The following is a 15,630-nucleotide window of genomic DNA, read 5'->3' as shown; positions in this document are numbered from 1 at the left end:
TTTTAAATGATAAAACTGTGAATATATAGTTTCAGAATTGTGGACAGACTTATGACTTTGATTTTTTTTTTTAGTGTGACTGCAGAATTTGAGGTTGCTTTAAAGCCATTGTATCTGTTTGGCTCATTGTACTTTCCATTTTGCTGTTTAAAACCAATGACAGTATCAAGCATAATAACTACAACAATGCAACCTTGATTTCTCATGTATTCTCAATTAAATTTATAACTCTCAATCTGTGCAGATATTGTATTCAGTACTGCAAATAAAGCTTGAAATGTTCTATGATGTTAGAGTTGGTGGATTGATGTTTTATAAGATAGTTGTTATTACTGCACCAACTTTTGTAACATCTGGAACTGAGCAAAGACAAATAATTAAAGAAGTTATCCATCACTTTGATCCCCTTCTTTTTCCACCTGATATTGTATACAAGCTTACAGCAGACAGTGCACAAGTAATTCCGAGCCTCAAAATTACAGGTTGCTTCCTGGTTTCCTGGTGAGAGGCTTGTTAATTGAACAAATGTTTTGGGCTGGAGTCACTGATCACAGTCTGAATTTTGAAAGACAATCTTTGTGACAATCTAGATTTTTTTGAAGCTCTTGATTCAGCTGCTCCATTGTCACCTCCTGTATGTTTGTGAAGGACTTGCTGAAGAAGCCAGTCCTGAAACCAATTATCTATTGATTGCTCAATATAAAAACAAAGAAGTACTGATGCTGGAAATCTGAAACCAATAATGAACACCTGGACTAATGCAGCAGGTTTGGCAACATCTGTGAAGAGAAAGCAGAGGCAACAGTTTGGGTCCAGTGATCCTCCTTCAGAACTGATTGTAGCTTAAAAATTGTGGTATTTTTGCTGAAGACAGGGTGAGCAGGAGAAGGGAGTCAACAGTATATGAAGACAAAGTCCAGAGAAAGAACAGCAGTTGGGCAGACAAAGAAATGGATAATGACAAGCCAGGGAGAATGAAAAGCTGCTAATGGGGGGACCATTAGTGAGCGAAAACGAGTTGGTTCTGATGAAAACAGCCCATTTGATGCTGAGGCCTTTGGAGTGGGCATGGATAAAGGACAAGGATGAAGGTGTATAGGCTCTAACCTTAATGAACTTAACATTGAGTCCTAAAGTCTGCAGGGTCTCTAAATGGAAAATGAGATGCTGTTCTTCTAGCTGGCACTGAACCTTGCTGGAGCAGGCCTGAGACAAACATTGGCCGGAAAATGTGGTGGTGTGTTAAAGTGGCAGGCAACCAGAAACTTGATCATTTTTGCAGCCAGAATATAGGTTTCTCCAAAGCAGTCACCCAATCCTCATTTCATCTCCCCACTGTGGAGGAAATCATAGTTGAGTGTAACACTGAAAGAGCACTCTTTCTAAATCCAAATTTTCTAGTCTAATATCAGTGAAGAAAGAAATTCTCAGCAAAGATTGAATGCTTATTTGATATTGATTGAGAAAACCTGGTCCTAAGCTGCCTTAGGGACAGGGATGATGATTAGGATTTTAGCAGCCTGAAAATTATTTAGCTGGCATGGAGAAGTGGGAGCTTCCTGGTAGCAACCCAAGAGATGGAGCACAGTGAAGTAGCTTATAGTGATGAGAGTAACGAAAAAGCAGATGAGATAATGTTAGGGACAAAGTTGTTAAGGCCATAAATGGTTCAGAGGAGGCAGGGTAATGATGAGTGGATTCAGCTTTAAAAATGACAGACCCAAGCTTGAAAGCAGCATTGCAGTCCAATGCAGCCCCAGACTGACCACACGAAACAGTCATCTATTTCTGCATACCAGGGTCTTGAGGGAAGTGGGTGCAGAAGTGGACAATATAGTTGTTGTAATCTTCCAAAATATGCAAGATTTTGGACCAAGGGGATTGGAAAACTGGCAATATAATGTCACTATTCAAGAATGGTGGCAGACAGTAAATCATGTCAACTTAGATCCAAACTAAATGGCAAGACACAATCTTTTCTTTGTGATGGTTATTAATGACTTGGTCTTACAGCTCCTTCCACACAGCAGTCACACTTGTTCTACCTTTATATCCAGGTATTATATTAATTAGTTAACTCCAATCACTTGCCTTGCTATATTAATGAGCTATAGGTCAGTTTAAGGTGCCATTTGTCATTGGCAAATGACATTGTCTAAATCTCCCTGTTACAATGCTTTAACAATCATAAAACAGGGAGATCATGTCAAAATGATTCTTGAAAGGGAAGTAATTTCTGGCATATTTATTGGAGTTATTTAAAGATGTAAAAAGCAGGGTAAATAAAAGGGAGTGTGTATTTGTGGTGTATTTAGATTTCTAAAATGCATTCAGTAATGTGCCACATAAATATTTACTGCAGAAGTTAAGAACTCATGATGTCATGGGTGATATGGATGGATGATTGGCTGACAGGAAACAGTGAGTGAAGATAAATGGATCATTTTCAGGTTGTTACATTGCAAATTGGGGTGTCACAGGAGCCAGTGCTGGACTCTCAATTAATTCTAGTCAATATAAACAGAGATTGAGTGCATATTTGCCAAATTTGCTGCTGATCCAAAAATAGGTAAGAAAGTAAGATGACGTAAAGAGGATGCAAAGACTCTGTAAAGGAATGCAGATAGGTCAAGTGCACAAATAAATGGCAGATGGAGTATAATGTGGGGAAATGTTGCCCACTTGAGGGAAAAACAGGAAAGCGAAATATTATACAAATGGAGAGAGACTGTAGGCTATTGCAGACAGAAGCACTTAGGTATTCTTGTATGTGCATCGCAAAGTGAGCATACGTATAGGAAAGAGTTAGAAAGACAACTGGAACATTGGCCTTTTACTGCAAAGGGAATAGAGTATACAAGTAAGAAAGTCTTGCTCTAGTTGTACAGAGTGCTGGTGAGACCTGACCTGTTCTCTTTACTTAATACTATATTAGCAATTCGGAGACCTTTCACAAGCTGATGTAATATTTAACACATTCGGCCTGTGCTTCTTGGAATTTAAATGAATGAGTGGTGGCTCAATGGTTAGCACTGCTGCCTCACAGCACCAGGGACCTGAGTTCAAATACAGCCTCGGGTGACTGTCTGTGTGGAGTTTGCATGTTCTCCCCATGTCTGTGTGGGTTTCCTCTGGGTGCTCCAGTTTCCTCCCACAGTTCAAATATGTGCAGGTTAGGTGAATTGGCCCAGCTAAATTGCCCATAGTGTTAGGTGCATTAGTCAGAGAGAAATGGGTCTGGGTGGTTTACTCTTCGGAGGGTTGGTGTGAACTTGTTGGGCTGAAGGGCCTGTTTCCACACTGTACGGAATCTAATCTAATCTAATTTAATTTACCAACAAATGAGAATTGTAAGCTTGCTTACCAAGGTAAATACTGTGTGTATTTTTGTGTGGAAATCTTGAATAAGGAGCCTACAATTTAAAACCAGGATGAGGAGGACCTTCTCTGAGGGTTGTTAGTCTTTGGAATTCTCTTTAACAGAGAGCAGTTGAGGCTGAGTCATTGAATATATTCTAGGTGCTGAATTAGATTGATTTTTGATCAACAAGGGAGTTAAGGATTAGGGGAACCAGGCAGGAAAGTGGAGTTGAAGGTCTTTGCTTGAGAAAAGTCCGTCATCCGCATGCTAATTCATAAGAGTTTTCTGTGTAACCCTGCATAACCTTTGTAACTTGCAATCCTCCTCAAGAGGCTATAAGTAATTTACTCAGTGTGAAATGCTGGTCTTTGTACCGTCTGCATTGTGTTTCTCTCAATCAAAATGGAGCCATTTTATTGATGGATGCAACACCAAAAGGATGTTGGGGTGTTTATTCACAAATTTTTAAAGACAATTGAGTAAGTTGACAAAAATTTTAAGGAAGTTTTTGGGATCCCACGCAATGAGAACAGGGGCATGGAAACACAAGTATGCTAAATTTTTATGAACTAGTTAGACCTTGACTGGGATATTGTACAAGTGTGGACTTTTTACGAAAGATGCCAGGCTTTTTTTTTTTGTGGGCAGCAGGTGTTGATGCAAAGGACCTTTATCAGGTTGATGATAAAAATGAAGATTTCAGTCATGTGAGGTGACTGGAGAAGCTGGGATTTTTCTCCATAGAGCAGAGAAGGTCAAGGGGGTACCTAAGGAGGTCTTCGAGATTTTGATAGAGCAAGTAACAAGATGCAGTTTCTCTGACATGTAGATCCGTAACCAGTGATCATAGCTTTAAAATATTTGGCAAGAGCACTCGGTGGAAATGAGAATTTCAAATAGGAATTTAAGGTAAGGAACGTAATACTTGAATTAGATTTTATAGAAACTGTGGTAAGACAACTTTACTTGTATTGAAAGAGAGCAAATTAACAGGGTTGTGAGATAAAAGCTAGGATGTAGCTTTTGACTGTATCTTTGTTTCCAAGAGCTGGCCATAGATGCAGCGGGCCAAATGATAGCCTATTGTGCTTTAATTCTCTGATTCAACAGTCACTGGGCAATAAACCTGGTTATAGTGAGCACAGGATTGAGCTCATGCTTCCCTTATTTGATTACTCGTCATCTCTTAAATTAGTTTCACAGCACTGTTAGTTAATATATCCTGTTGTGAGGTGAGAAGAATGGAGTGAGTACTCCGAAGTGCTGAGAATTGTGATGTTTTCAAGGTAAAATACCTAATAAGAGACACATCTTTTGGCTAGTGTCACAACCAAGTTAAGTGCGCACCCTTCCTCCTTGTCCAAGTGGTCCACAGATCACAACATAAATTGTAAAATGTTTTACCCAAGTCCTGATCAGGTTAGTTGTATGTTTTCTGCATATTACATTTAAAATGGAAATAAAATCAACTACGTTTATTTTGTAAACACTAATTTATTGGTTTATGATGAAAAAAAGCTATGCAGTAAAGAAGCCAACTTGGTTAGCACAATTTGTTTACCACTCTAAATAACCCAAAACACAATCTCTGAAGCAAACTCTTCAGTTAAATAGAGCAAAATCTATTACTCTCTGTCGAGATGCACTTTCAAACAAGAAAACTAGCATTTCTGGCCATTCTTGAAGTCAAAAAGCATAAGGCTTGAAATGTTCTGAATTCTGTTGATCCGAAGGTCTTGCGTGTGTGATCAAGCCACTACCAATTAGCCATGGTTATCACTCTGGTCTTGACAGACAAAGCTTGCTTAGGAAATACAGTATTGGAAAGTTCTTTCAGTCACAGGCTGCTAAAAGATCAAGAATGTTTCACACCAGATTCACAACAAGGTGCTGTAGAAGCAGGAGACTGAAGTTGGGAAGCTTGTTCCTCACATGCTCTTTCCCAACTAACTCCAAAACCAAAGATGCAAACCTCCAGACACTGGTCAAACAGGACAGTCATTAAACCGTCAAGTATTTTTCCTGAAGTGTGTTCAAGCAACCATAAATGAAGCCTGGTTGCATGATTTCCAATAAACTTTTATATGAAGAAAAGGGTCCAATGGTTTCTCAATGACCTAAGTTTTTAAAACAAATCGAGGCATCTCCATAATCTTTCAAACTCAAGTTCTCAAAGAAGAATTAAAATGTGAAGCCACTACATAACTATGATTTTGTTTTTATCATTGTGAAGCCAACAGTGTCACAAAATGTCCTGCTTGCTTAATAATCAGTTTGCACGAGGAAAGAAATGATAACTCATGATTACAATTGTAGTTTATTTTGTTGTAGTCTGAATTATCTAAAATATGTAAGACTTTTGCTCAACTCACACCATTTGGAGAATTATTCTTTATTTTGTTTACCAGTATCATTTAGGCGTGACGACATAATATAGGACAACATGGCAATAAAAAAAACTTTCAAATCTCCCAGACACATAATTTCATGCTAACAGACTTGTGTTTAAGTGGGTTGTTTTTTGTCTTATTCCTGATAGGATGTGAAAGACATCTGCAGCCATTTTGACCTTAAAATCTGCTGAGGCATTGACCCAGAAGCATAACTATAGAGTTGGAACTGGCAGGAATCGAAGTAAATTGTCATGCAGGAGACATGTTTGTGCAAGTAATAGAGGTGTAATATGTGTGTGGCAGTTGAAAGGGACAGAGCTTTGACTAGTTTAAGGGACAGGCTGATCGTTCGGATATATTGGGATTGTAATTAGCTCATGGAACAAAGTAAAGCAGAAATTGGGGCATGGGATAAGGAGTGAAAAGAGGAGCGAACACTGTTTGAGAGTATGAGGTTTGTGTTTTTTTTCGATAGAAAAAAATGAATGCTTGAGTTCAGTTTTGCTCTTTACCTTATTAATTTCCTCTTCATATCAAACGCATTAACTGTTGCCATCCATTATGTCAAAGGTAATCTTCAATGAATACTAAAATAATTCTAATTGGGGAAGAAAGTTACCAACTATAATGCATTCTTGATATTAAAACTGATGATTTTTCACTATTCTGAGTTCTGTTCAGTAAAATGGTGCAATGGTTTTAATTTTCCAAACCTGTCGTTCTCGTATATTTCACTTAATGATTGCGGTAATCAAAATATTTCTTACAAATTAGAATTGTAAACTTGATAATTATTTCTTTTTAGTGCACAGAGCCACAGAAGTTGTACAATATTGCAAATGAGCTCCTTATCACTGAAGAGGCCTATGTGAAAAGGCTTCATCTTCTGGATCAGGTAATGCAAAGTATTATCCAGATTCCACTTGTCGTTTAAAATAGATTTTAAAATACTTGTTTGTTGACTGAGATAGTATAACGATTTATTGAAACTTGTTACCTGAATTTCAAATGGATTTTTAATACTATAAGGATACACAACAAATAGGTGGGAGGACCAAAGGTAGGTACATACTTCTATAAAGCAGAGAAAGTTGCTCTGAAGTTACCAGAGATGTAGAGTCCCAGACAGAAATTACTTGAAAGTTCAACATTGAGCTTTTGAAGCAAAGTTAATATTTTGTTAATGGAGTATTTCAAACTCAAGTCCAATTCTTATAACTTTATAATTGTGGCATTCATGAGAATACAGCATTGAATTAAACTGATAAAATTAAGTTAATGTTCAACATATTATGGTTGTGACTCACATTTAGATTTCTAATCTTATAACTCTGCATAAATCAATATTTTAAAATAATATGCTTTGCAGAATTTCCTAAATTATTTACTATTGATAAAGAATAAACTGAGGATTGATGCCAATGCCAACGTGTCCACATGCATGCAAAAATTAACATTCACTCTTCTCTCAAGTCTCCTGGAAAATTGAACGGGTCTCCAGCAAATTGATGAACAAACAAAAGGCATCAGATCTGCCTCTCTCTATTGTGACTTAACTTGTCCTTCCACCCTGTCAATCATTTAATCCCCTGGGAGAGGCTTTATAACAAAGTCTGTTTTTACAACCCAGGGGCAAAAAAAATACAGTGGAAACTTTCTCTCTGACCTACTCAAACAATCAAAGCCATTCAGGAGATCATGAATACGAAGTATTGTTTATTCAATCTATTTCTTTAAGCCCAAAATACTAAATTAACCTGTTAATATTGAAACACATTTTTTCAATTCCAGTTCTTATCTTTGCAGACTATCTTTTACAAATGTGGAGAGCACTTGAGTATTCCACAATCAGTTCTAGAAACTGTCACTTGCCTGTGAAGCTAGTCAGCATAACAAATTAAAAATAATGTTTTATTTCTGTTGAGTCCAGTTACCCTTTTTTAGAACAAAGAACTGAACTTGAAATGTTAACTCTACTTTCTGTCCACAAATGCTGCTAGACCTGCTGCGTTTCTCCAGGAACTTTTGCTTTTGTTATAGATCTTAAGCATCTGAAAGTCTTTGTTTCATTTTTGCTTTAACTGTGTGATGTCATCAGGTTTCCGCAGTTAATAAATGGAAATAACATTCATTTAACTTGTTAAAATCTGTGCAGCAGTCTCAATGAAAAATGCATGTTCCTGTGATCAGATGGAAAGTTGCTACACGATATTATTAATCTGAGGAATTTGGTTGTCTATGCAATGCACTCCATTTTGATGATTTACCCTGTCCTCCCATGTCACTACAAACCAAATGTGTAATTCGACAGCTGGTCCTGCCAACACTTAATATGAAGTTGGAAGTTAAAAATCGCTTGAGAGTTCAAACACATTTGTGTATGTGTTTTGAGGCGGGTGTAGGGTGTTGATTTTCTTGTCAGCTATTTCTAGTGTTTTAAAAAGTATGGATATTAGCATATGTAACTGCTGTAAGTAGTGAACAAAGAATTTGTCTCCATTGTTAAAATTATCACCGATTTAAAGATTTGTTGTTTGCATTTTTGTGTTAAAAATGTTAACAATACTTGAAACATTATTGAACATTCAATCTCAAAGATGTCATGATGTTCATAAGTTCAATGTTTATAGATACAAGTGCGTAGTCATTGTGTCTGTAAAATTGGCTGTGAATTTTATACTGTGTGACATATACACATGTCTTCAATTATTATGGTATGTCAGCATGCTTTTGCGTCTTTTAAGATGTGTCATCCTTCCAAATTCAATGAAGATGGATGGTTAGTGTTTGTGATTAAAGCAAACTCCATATGTCTACTGTAGGCAAGGAAACATTAAGTAAAATCAATAGTTTATCAAAGGTTTTCCCAAGGCATTTGCTAAGGTATCACTTGAGTAACTTTAGAATTTTTTTTTGTTGCAACAGAAATAATAGCTTTTCAGGTAAAATTTGCTTCAGTGTTTTGTATCACAATTTGTAAACCATTCTCTGTCACATAAAACAAGACATTTTCATCTGTTCCAGTCCATGCATATCATTACACCAGCTGTTGTAACTTATTTATTTAGGTCTTTTGCACGAAATTAAGTGAAGCTGGCATTCCACAAGATGTGATTACTGGGATATTCTCAAACATATCCTCAATCTATTGCTTTCATGGCCAATTTCTATTACCAGGATTAAAGACAAGAATTACAGAAGAATGGTGAGTAAAGGAAATTAACTACATATGTGAGAAATCCAAACCATGACCAAGTTGGGGAAAACCGAGCCTGCTGCTTGCAATTAATTTCAAATGCATAATTTTTATGTTCAACTTTTGAGTGTGTGAGGCAAAATTAACTGTTGAAAGATTTAAATATGTGAATACTGGACAAACCAGATAGATCTTAGGATTTGGCTTGATGGATGATAATTATTTAAAGAACATGGTGTGTGGAAGGGCCAAGGGTAAGAAAATAAGCAGCAAGACTTCAGGATTGAATTGAAATACCTGAAGTCTTTTTACTACACAAACTTGAACAAAGCAAACACAAGCTGTAATGGTGGAATAGATACACTGAGCAAGTCAGATGACATTTCCAAACAGTATAAGTTTCACTCAGATTTAGCACAGTTTAATCTTTTATTTCAAATTATGCAATTGGAGCGGACCATTCTGTTAGACCATGCTCATCTCCCTCAGAGCTACTTTCCCACACTACTTCCATTCCCCTTGATGTCATTAATCTCCATAAATCTATCTTTTGCTGTCCTGTACACGCTCATGAGCTTTCACAGCCATCTGGAGAGAGAGAATTCTGAAGAATCACGATTTCAACATGAATACATTTATCTTCATATTGATTTTAAATTTGTTTTTCATCCTGAGGTTTCTGTTAATTTTAGCTTCATCAACTTCACTCTTATCGGCTTATAAACTTGTTTGCGTTTTGGAAGACAGTTCCTTTTAATCCTAACTGATGTAACATCCACATCCAAGTGCAGGCAATCAGGCCACAATGAACATGTGCACAGACAATCCTTTGGTATCTGTTCTGTAGCTGCGCTTCTTTCTTTACAGAGTTACGTGGTGCTACCCAATTCTCGAGAATCCCTCTTTTGGCACTGAACATACAGAATCATGTTATTTGGCTAAACACAGCAGATTTGTTGTCTTTCACCGTGGATCAGCTTTCTTCTCTCAAAATTTAAATGAAAAGCCACCAGTCTTCAATTAAAATGTAGCTCCACCCTCCATAATAACCTCTGGGTTTTCTTCAGAAAATCTCTCATTTGGGTCAAAATTTCATGCATTATTTACTAGCACATACAGGTAATACAAAATCAATTGAAACAACTTTTAATTCTACAAATTTTACCAAAATTCTGAATTAACTTTTACTGTAACCCACAATAAAGACATTTGCAACAAATTGCATACTTTGCTTTTTTTTAATTGTACAAATGTTTTTCCAAGAACATTGACAGTGTAAAGTAATATTCTGTATTGTACATTTCAAATTCAAATCTTTCATGTATTTGTCTCGTACATATTTCAACCATCTGGATATAAAAATAAATAGAGAAATTCTTTAACTTGATTTTAGCCTATGTGCAATCAAAGTTTTTGTTATTTCTCATGCATAAGATATGGGCTTCACTGGCTGTGCCAGCATTTATTGCCCATCCAACATTGTCTTTGAGAAGTGGTTCTGGCCTCCTTGAACTACTGCAATCCATTTGGTGTTAGGACATTGGAATTCTATTCAGGAATGACTTCCAAGATTTTGCCCCATGCCACTGAATGAATTTCCAAGTCAGGATGGGTGGATGTAGTGCAAATCAAATGGGCTGCTTTTTCCTGGATGGTGTAAAACCTCTTGAATGTTGTTGAAGTTGCATTCATCCAGGCAAGTGGGGAGTATTCCATCATACTCCTGACTTATGTCTTGTCGATGGTGGACAGGCTTTGGTGAGTCAACAGGGGAATTACTTGCAGCAGGAATCCAAGCCTCTGACCTGCCTTTGTAGTCCCAATGTGTATATGATTAGTAAAGTTCAGTTTCTGGTCAACAGTAACCGAGAGATATTGATATTCAGAGATTCAGCAATGGAAATATGATTGAATGTCGAGGGGTGATGGTTAGATTCTCCCTTTCTGAAGATGATCATTATTTGACATTTGTCTAGTGTGATTGTTAGTTGCCTCTTGTCAGCCCAATCTTGGATGTTGTCCATGTCTTGCTGCCCTTAGACATTGACCACTTCTGTATCCGATAAGTCACAGTTGATGCCATACAATGTGAAATTGTCAGTGCGCATCCCTACCATTGCCCTTATGAAGGAGGCAAGGTCATTGATGAAGTAGCTGAAGATGGGTGGGTCTCGGACACTACCCTGAGGAATTCCTTCAGAGATGTCCTGAAACTGATTGCAACAATCACAATCGCCTTCATTGTTTGAGATATGACTCTAACCAACAGAGTTTTCTCCTGCTTGCCAATGATTCCAGTTTTGCTTGTGCTTTCTGACACCACATTCAGTTAATTGCAGCCTTTGTCAAGGGCTGTCACTCTCATGTCACCTCTGGAATTTGGCTCTTTTGTTCATGTTTGAACCAAGGCTGTAATGGCATCAGGATCTGAGTGGCCCTGGCAGAACCCAAATTGGGAGTTAGTGAGTAGGTGCTGCTGATAGCATTGTTGATGGTTGACAGTGTGATGGGGTGATCGTTGGCTGGGTTGGATTTGTCATGCTTTTTGTGAACGGGATATACCTGGGCAATTTTCCATATTGTCAGGTAGACACCATTGTTGTAGCTAGTACACTTTTGCTTTTGGTTTTGGAGCTAGTCATCTGTAATATTACTGGAGTGTTGTCAGGGTCCATAATCTTTGCAGTATTAAGTTATCTTCTGCCAATTCTGATATCATGAAGATTGATTGATTGTTATCACGTGCACCAACAAGTGTTTTGTGTGCTATACAGGCAGCTTGTACCATACAAAGTGCAGCAGGGTAGCAGAACAGAGTGCAGAATACAAATGTTACAACTGCAGAGAAGGTGGAATGAATTGACTTGACTTAAGACTGGCCATCTGTGATGTTGGGGACCTCCGGAGGAGACCAAGTGGATCATGCACTCCGCACTTCTGGCTAAAGCAGTTGATAATGCTTCAGCCTTATCTTTTGGCTAAGAAAGCAATTGCTTATTGAATGTCATAGCCATATATCAATATTAACAATAGGGAAATAAGTTATTTGGGGATCAAGCAGTATTTGTGGTTCAACAGTAAATACCCAGTGGTTATTAAAAGTTACAAATTGAAATTTGTTCTGCAGGGCCAAGTCAGAAATACAATAAAAGGGCAGTTCTTAAGGTAGTAACTTTTACAGTGTTTAGCAGTGTTTAATATTTGCTAGGTTATTTTATGGTTCAAAAATTCTTTTAATTGTTTTTGTATATTTCTAATATTTGAAGTGTGTGTTCAGTGTTTCACCTAGTACATGTGCCCATTGGTTAATTGGTGGCTATCATAAAATCTTAGAAAACTCCAGAACAGAAGAGGATCATTGGTTCAGTGTGCCTGTACCAACTCTTTGAATTGTACAAGTTAGCCCCATAGCCCATCATTTTTCTCCTAACCCTGCAGATTTGTCATCTTCAGATAAGAGCTCTTGCTTTCTGAATTTCCAATGGCATCTGTTTCTACCATGAATTCATGTCACATATTCTAAAGTTTTAAAAAGAAATTCTGATTTTCCTGCTAGTCCTCTTCTTAGTTATTTACAATTGAGATCTGGTTGCTGCACTATGACACAGGAAATAGTCAATCTTGTCTTACTATATCAAAACCCCTATCATTTGAATGCCTCTGTTAGTTCCTTGTAACATCCTCAGCTGTAAGGAGAACAAGCCCCCATCATCACTCCTAAGCCAGGGTGTTGTGTTTTTGAGCAGCACACCAAGATTGAACATATAGTTCAAGCTAACATCTTGTGTTCCTATACATGCTGTTTTGTCCTCCTTAAGATAATACAACAATCAAGATGCTGTTCATGCAGGATCTTGTTCAAAACCCACTGCACTGTTTCAAAAAAAAGGGCTCCAATGTCTTCACCAATATTTTTTCCTTTTGTGATTTCATTAAAAGAAATGAATGAAGTGCTCATTACTGGTTGAGGATGGTTGCTGCTTTTATTATGCACTTGTAATTGAAAGTATTTGAGTAATATGGAAAATGGAGCAGCTTTTCTACTGTAAGGTGCAATGCACTCTTCTGGATAAATTGCTATGGAAAAATGTTTCTTAAACTATTTGAATTTGACAGTAATGAAGCCAGTTCATGCTAGCCGATGCTTATCTCATAGATTCTTGTGCTTTGTAAATGCTGCACAAGTTTGTAATTTGAGGCCTGCTGATTCATCAGTGATGTGTGACATTTTAAGTACATGTGCCAAAAACAGGAATGCTGTGATTACTTTGGTATTGAAAATTCAAGTTAAATGAGGAATAGCATGTTTTTCTTTCATGCTAAGTGGTTAGGGCTGATGAGCCTGAAAGTCTGAAGGTTTCACAGCCTGCACATTCATTGTTTTTGAAGGCAGATATGTCAACATTGGCACCAGGGTTATTTGTACAGTGTAGAAGAAATATATACATTATTATATGATTCGTTGTAGAAACTGATGATTTAATGCACAAGTTACAAGGGTTTTATCGTTTGTTTTAACAGTGGACAACCCAAAGTAAACATAGCTTTTCAACACTGATTTTTGTTGAAATTTTATTAAATTAAGCATTTTATCAACAATAATTGTAGACCTTTTAGTACAGTCACTTTTGGGGCTGTTTGAGTGGTATTTTATGCAAAATACAATGTTAAACAGCTCTTTATAAGGAGCAATATTTTAACACTCTGCAGCAGATGTACAGTCTCCTTGGCTCCGAATACGTAGATAATTTATTGTAATTCCATATCATCAACAGCCATTTGTTTCTTCTTGAATGTACTGCATGATTTTAGTTAGGTTTTATTCTTCTCTGGAGCTCAATAGAATAATGGCTCAGATCTTCCAGTCAGCGTCATGGTGTATCAGCCTGCTGCAGACTGCCATTTGAACTGCTCACTTCACATTTTGCTTAAGAAGCACAGCAGCCTGTTACTGCACGCCCAGGAACCCAACTTCTCTTGATCCAAGGATTCTGCCAGAGCGTCATAAGATGCACCAGGCCACTTCAGCAGAAATCCTCAAGAGGTCAATCCTCAAGAGGTGAAACCAATAGCCTGTCATGAGGGATATTCCAATGGGAAATCACCTACCCTAAAACTACTGCCACCAACTCCACTGAGGCAGAAAAACAGTGGGGATGGCGGGAGGGGGGTGGGGGGCAGAAGTTAACAGCTTAGCCTCTCACAGACATAATGCTGTGCAATACCTGTTTCTCCCAGGATGCAAGCAATAGTGCCCATGAGTCCGATCTTTCATTCAGGAAGTCGTCATGACCATGGGTGAACAAGATGTAATCATCTGAAAGCTGACCAGGTAGTAGATAGAAGTTGATGGGGCCAATTCAGAGGCAGGGTTGCAGTTGCATCTGCAGTAGAAATATAGGAGCAAGATTAAGCCATTGACTATTCATGCTGTTGAGTCCATTGTGCTATTCAATTCAAGCATAGCTCCTAATCCTGTTCGTCCTCTTGATCTCATAAACCCCTTAGATTTTTGTGAGGTAAGGATACTTTATCAGCTGTGAAATATTAAATTGGCATTGTTTGGACATCTTTTGGGGAGAAAGTTCTTCAGATTTCCACAAGCATCTGTGCTTAAAAGGTACTTCCTGACATCATCCTAAATGGTCTGGCTTTAATTTTAGGGTTGTGCCTTCATATACTGGACTTGCTAGTAATAGAAATAGAGTTTTTCCATCAACCTAATCAAAATGTCAAATTATCCAATATGATCCCAGCTGATATAAATACAAGACAAGTGAAATCCCAAAGTAAAATCACTAGCACGAGATAAAAGCAAATTACTGCGGATGCTGGAATCTGAAACCAAAAGAGAAAATGCTGGAAAATCTCAGCAGATCTGGCAGCATCTGTAAGGAGAGAAAAGAGCTGACGTTTCGAGTCTAACTGACCCTTTGTCAAAGCTGGACCTGCTGAGATTTTCCAGCATTTTCTCTTTTGGTCACTAGCACTAGAGGTAGATCAAAATTTTTTCTAGCTTAATTGTGGAGTTCAATTACGAACACATTCACAAGAATCTACCAGTGCACTTTTAGTACACTTATGAAACAAGTACCACATTACACTATACAAAGCAGATTCAAATGCGCACTGTTATTTTCATCCCATGTGTGGAAATAGTGTGGTTGGATAAAACCAGAATGAGAGTGGAATGCTAATACCAAAAAGATGTAACTCGCAAAAAAAAAATCCAGGTTTGGACAAAGCATTCTTCATTAAGTATAACAATACAATTAAAGCTGACCCAAGCAGAGTGTTAACAAAGCACATTTTGTGTAAAAGATTGAAAGCTTTACAAACAAAATGGATGTTGACAACTTACTCTTAAACCACAAAAAACAGCTATTGCTAATTTGCAACACAATGTCATCTACAAACATTCAATAAATTAGACATTGTGTGATTATTTTCAGGAGGCTACAAATACATATGAAAAAGCATTGAGTTATTGGACCAACTTCCCAGTCTTGTAGAAAAAGCACAGTTCTCAAGAATGAAGCAACTGTCTTTGAAAACTATTTATAAAATTGACAATTATATGTGGTTACCACGTTTAAGACTACATTCCATTGTATTTGATTATAAACATTTCTACAAGCAAAAACAAGTTTTAGGATTTTGCAATTCTCATTTTTGTTCTG

General features: G+C 37.4%; 1 protein-coding gene across 4 annotated transcripts in view; it reads left to right on the top strand.

Moving 5' to 3' along the window:
* Positions 1–15,630, top strand: part of LOC122558995 (FYVE, RhoGEF and PH domain-containing protein 3-like) — a 218,663-nt gene that overhangs the window by 156,115 nt on the left and 46,918 nt on the right. For all 4 annotated transcript variants that reach the window (XM_043708044.2, XM_043708039.2, XM_043708043.2 and 1 more), the window contains exons 5-6: positions 6,560–6,649; positions 8,823–8,959. In XM_043708044.2, coding sequence (XP_043563979.2) covers positions 6,560–6,649; positions 8,823–8,959 — 227 coding nt within the window. The remainder of the gene's footprint in view (positions 1–6,559; positions 6,650–8,822; positions 8,960–15,630) is intronic.

The sequence above is a fragment of the Chiloscyllium plagiosum genome, unplaced genomic scaffold (assembly GCF_037043375.1).
Source record: "Chiloscyllium plagiosum isolate Xiang-an unplaced genomic scaffold, Cpla_swu_hap1 HiC_scaffold_14, whole genome shotgun sequence".
NCBI lineage: Eukaryota > Metazoa > Chordata > Chondrichthyes > Orectolobiformes > Hemiscylliidae > Chiloscyllium > Chiloscyllium plagiosum.
This window is presented reverse-complemented; position numbering and strand designations above follow the sequence as displayed.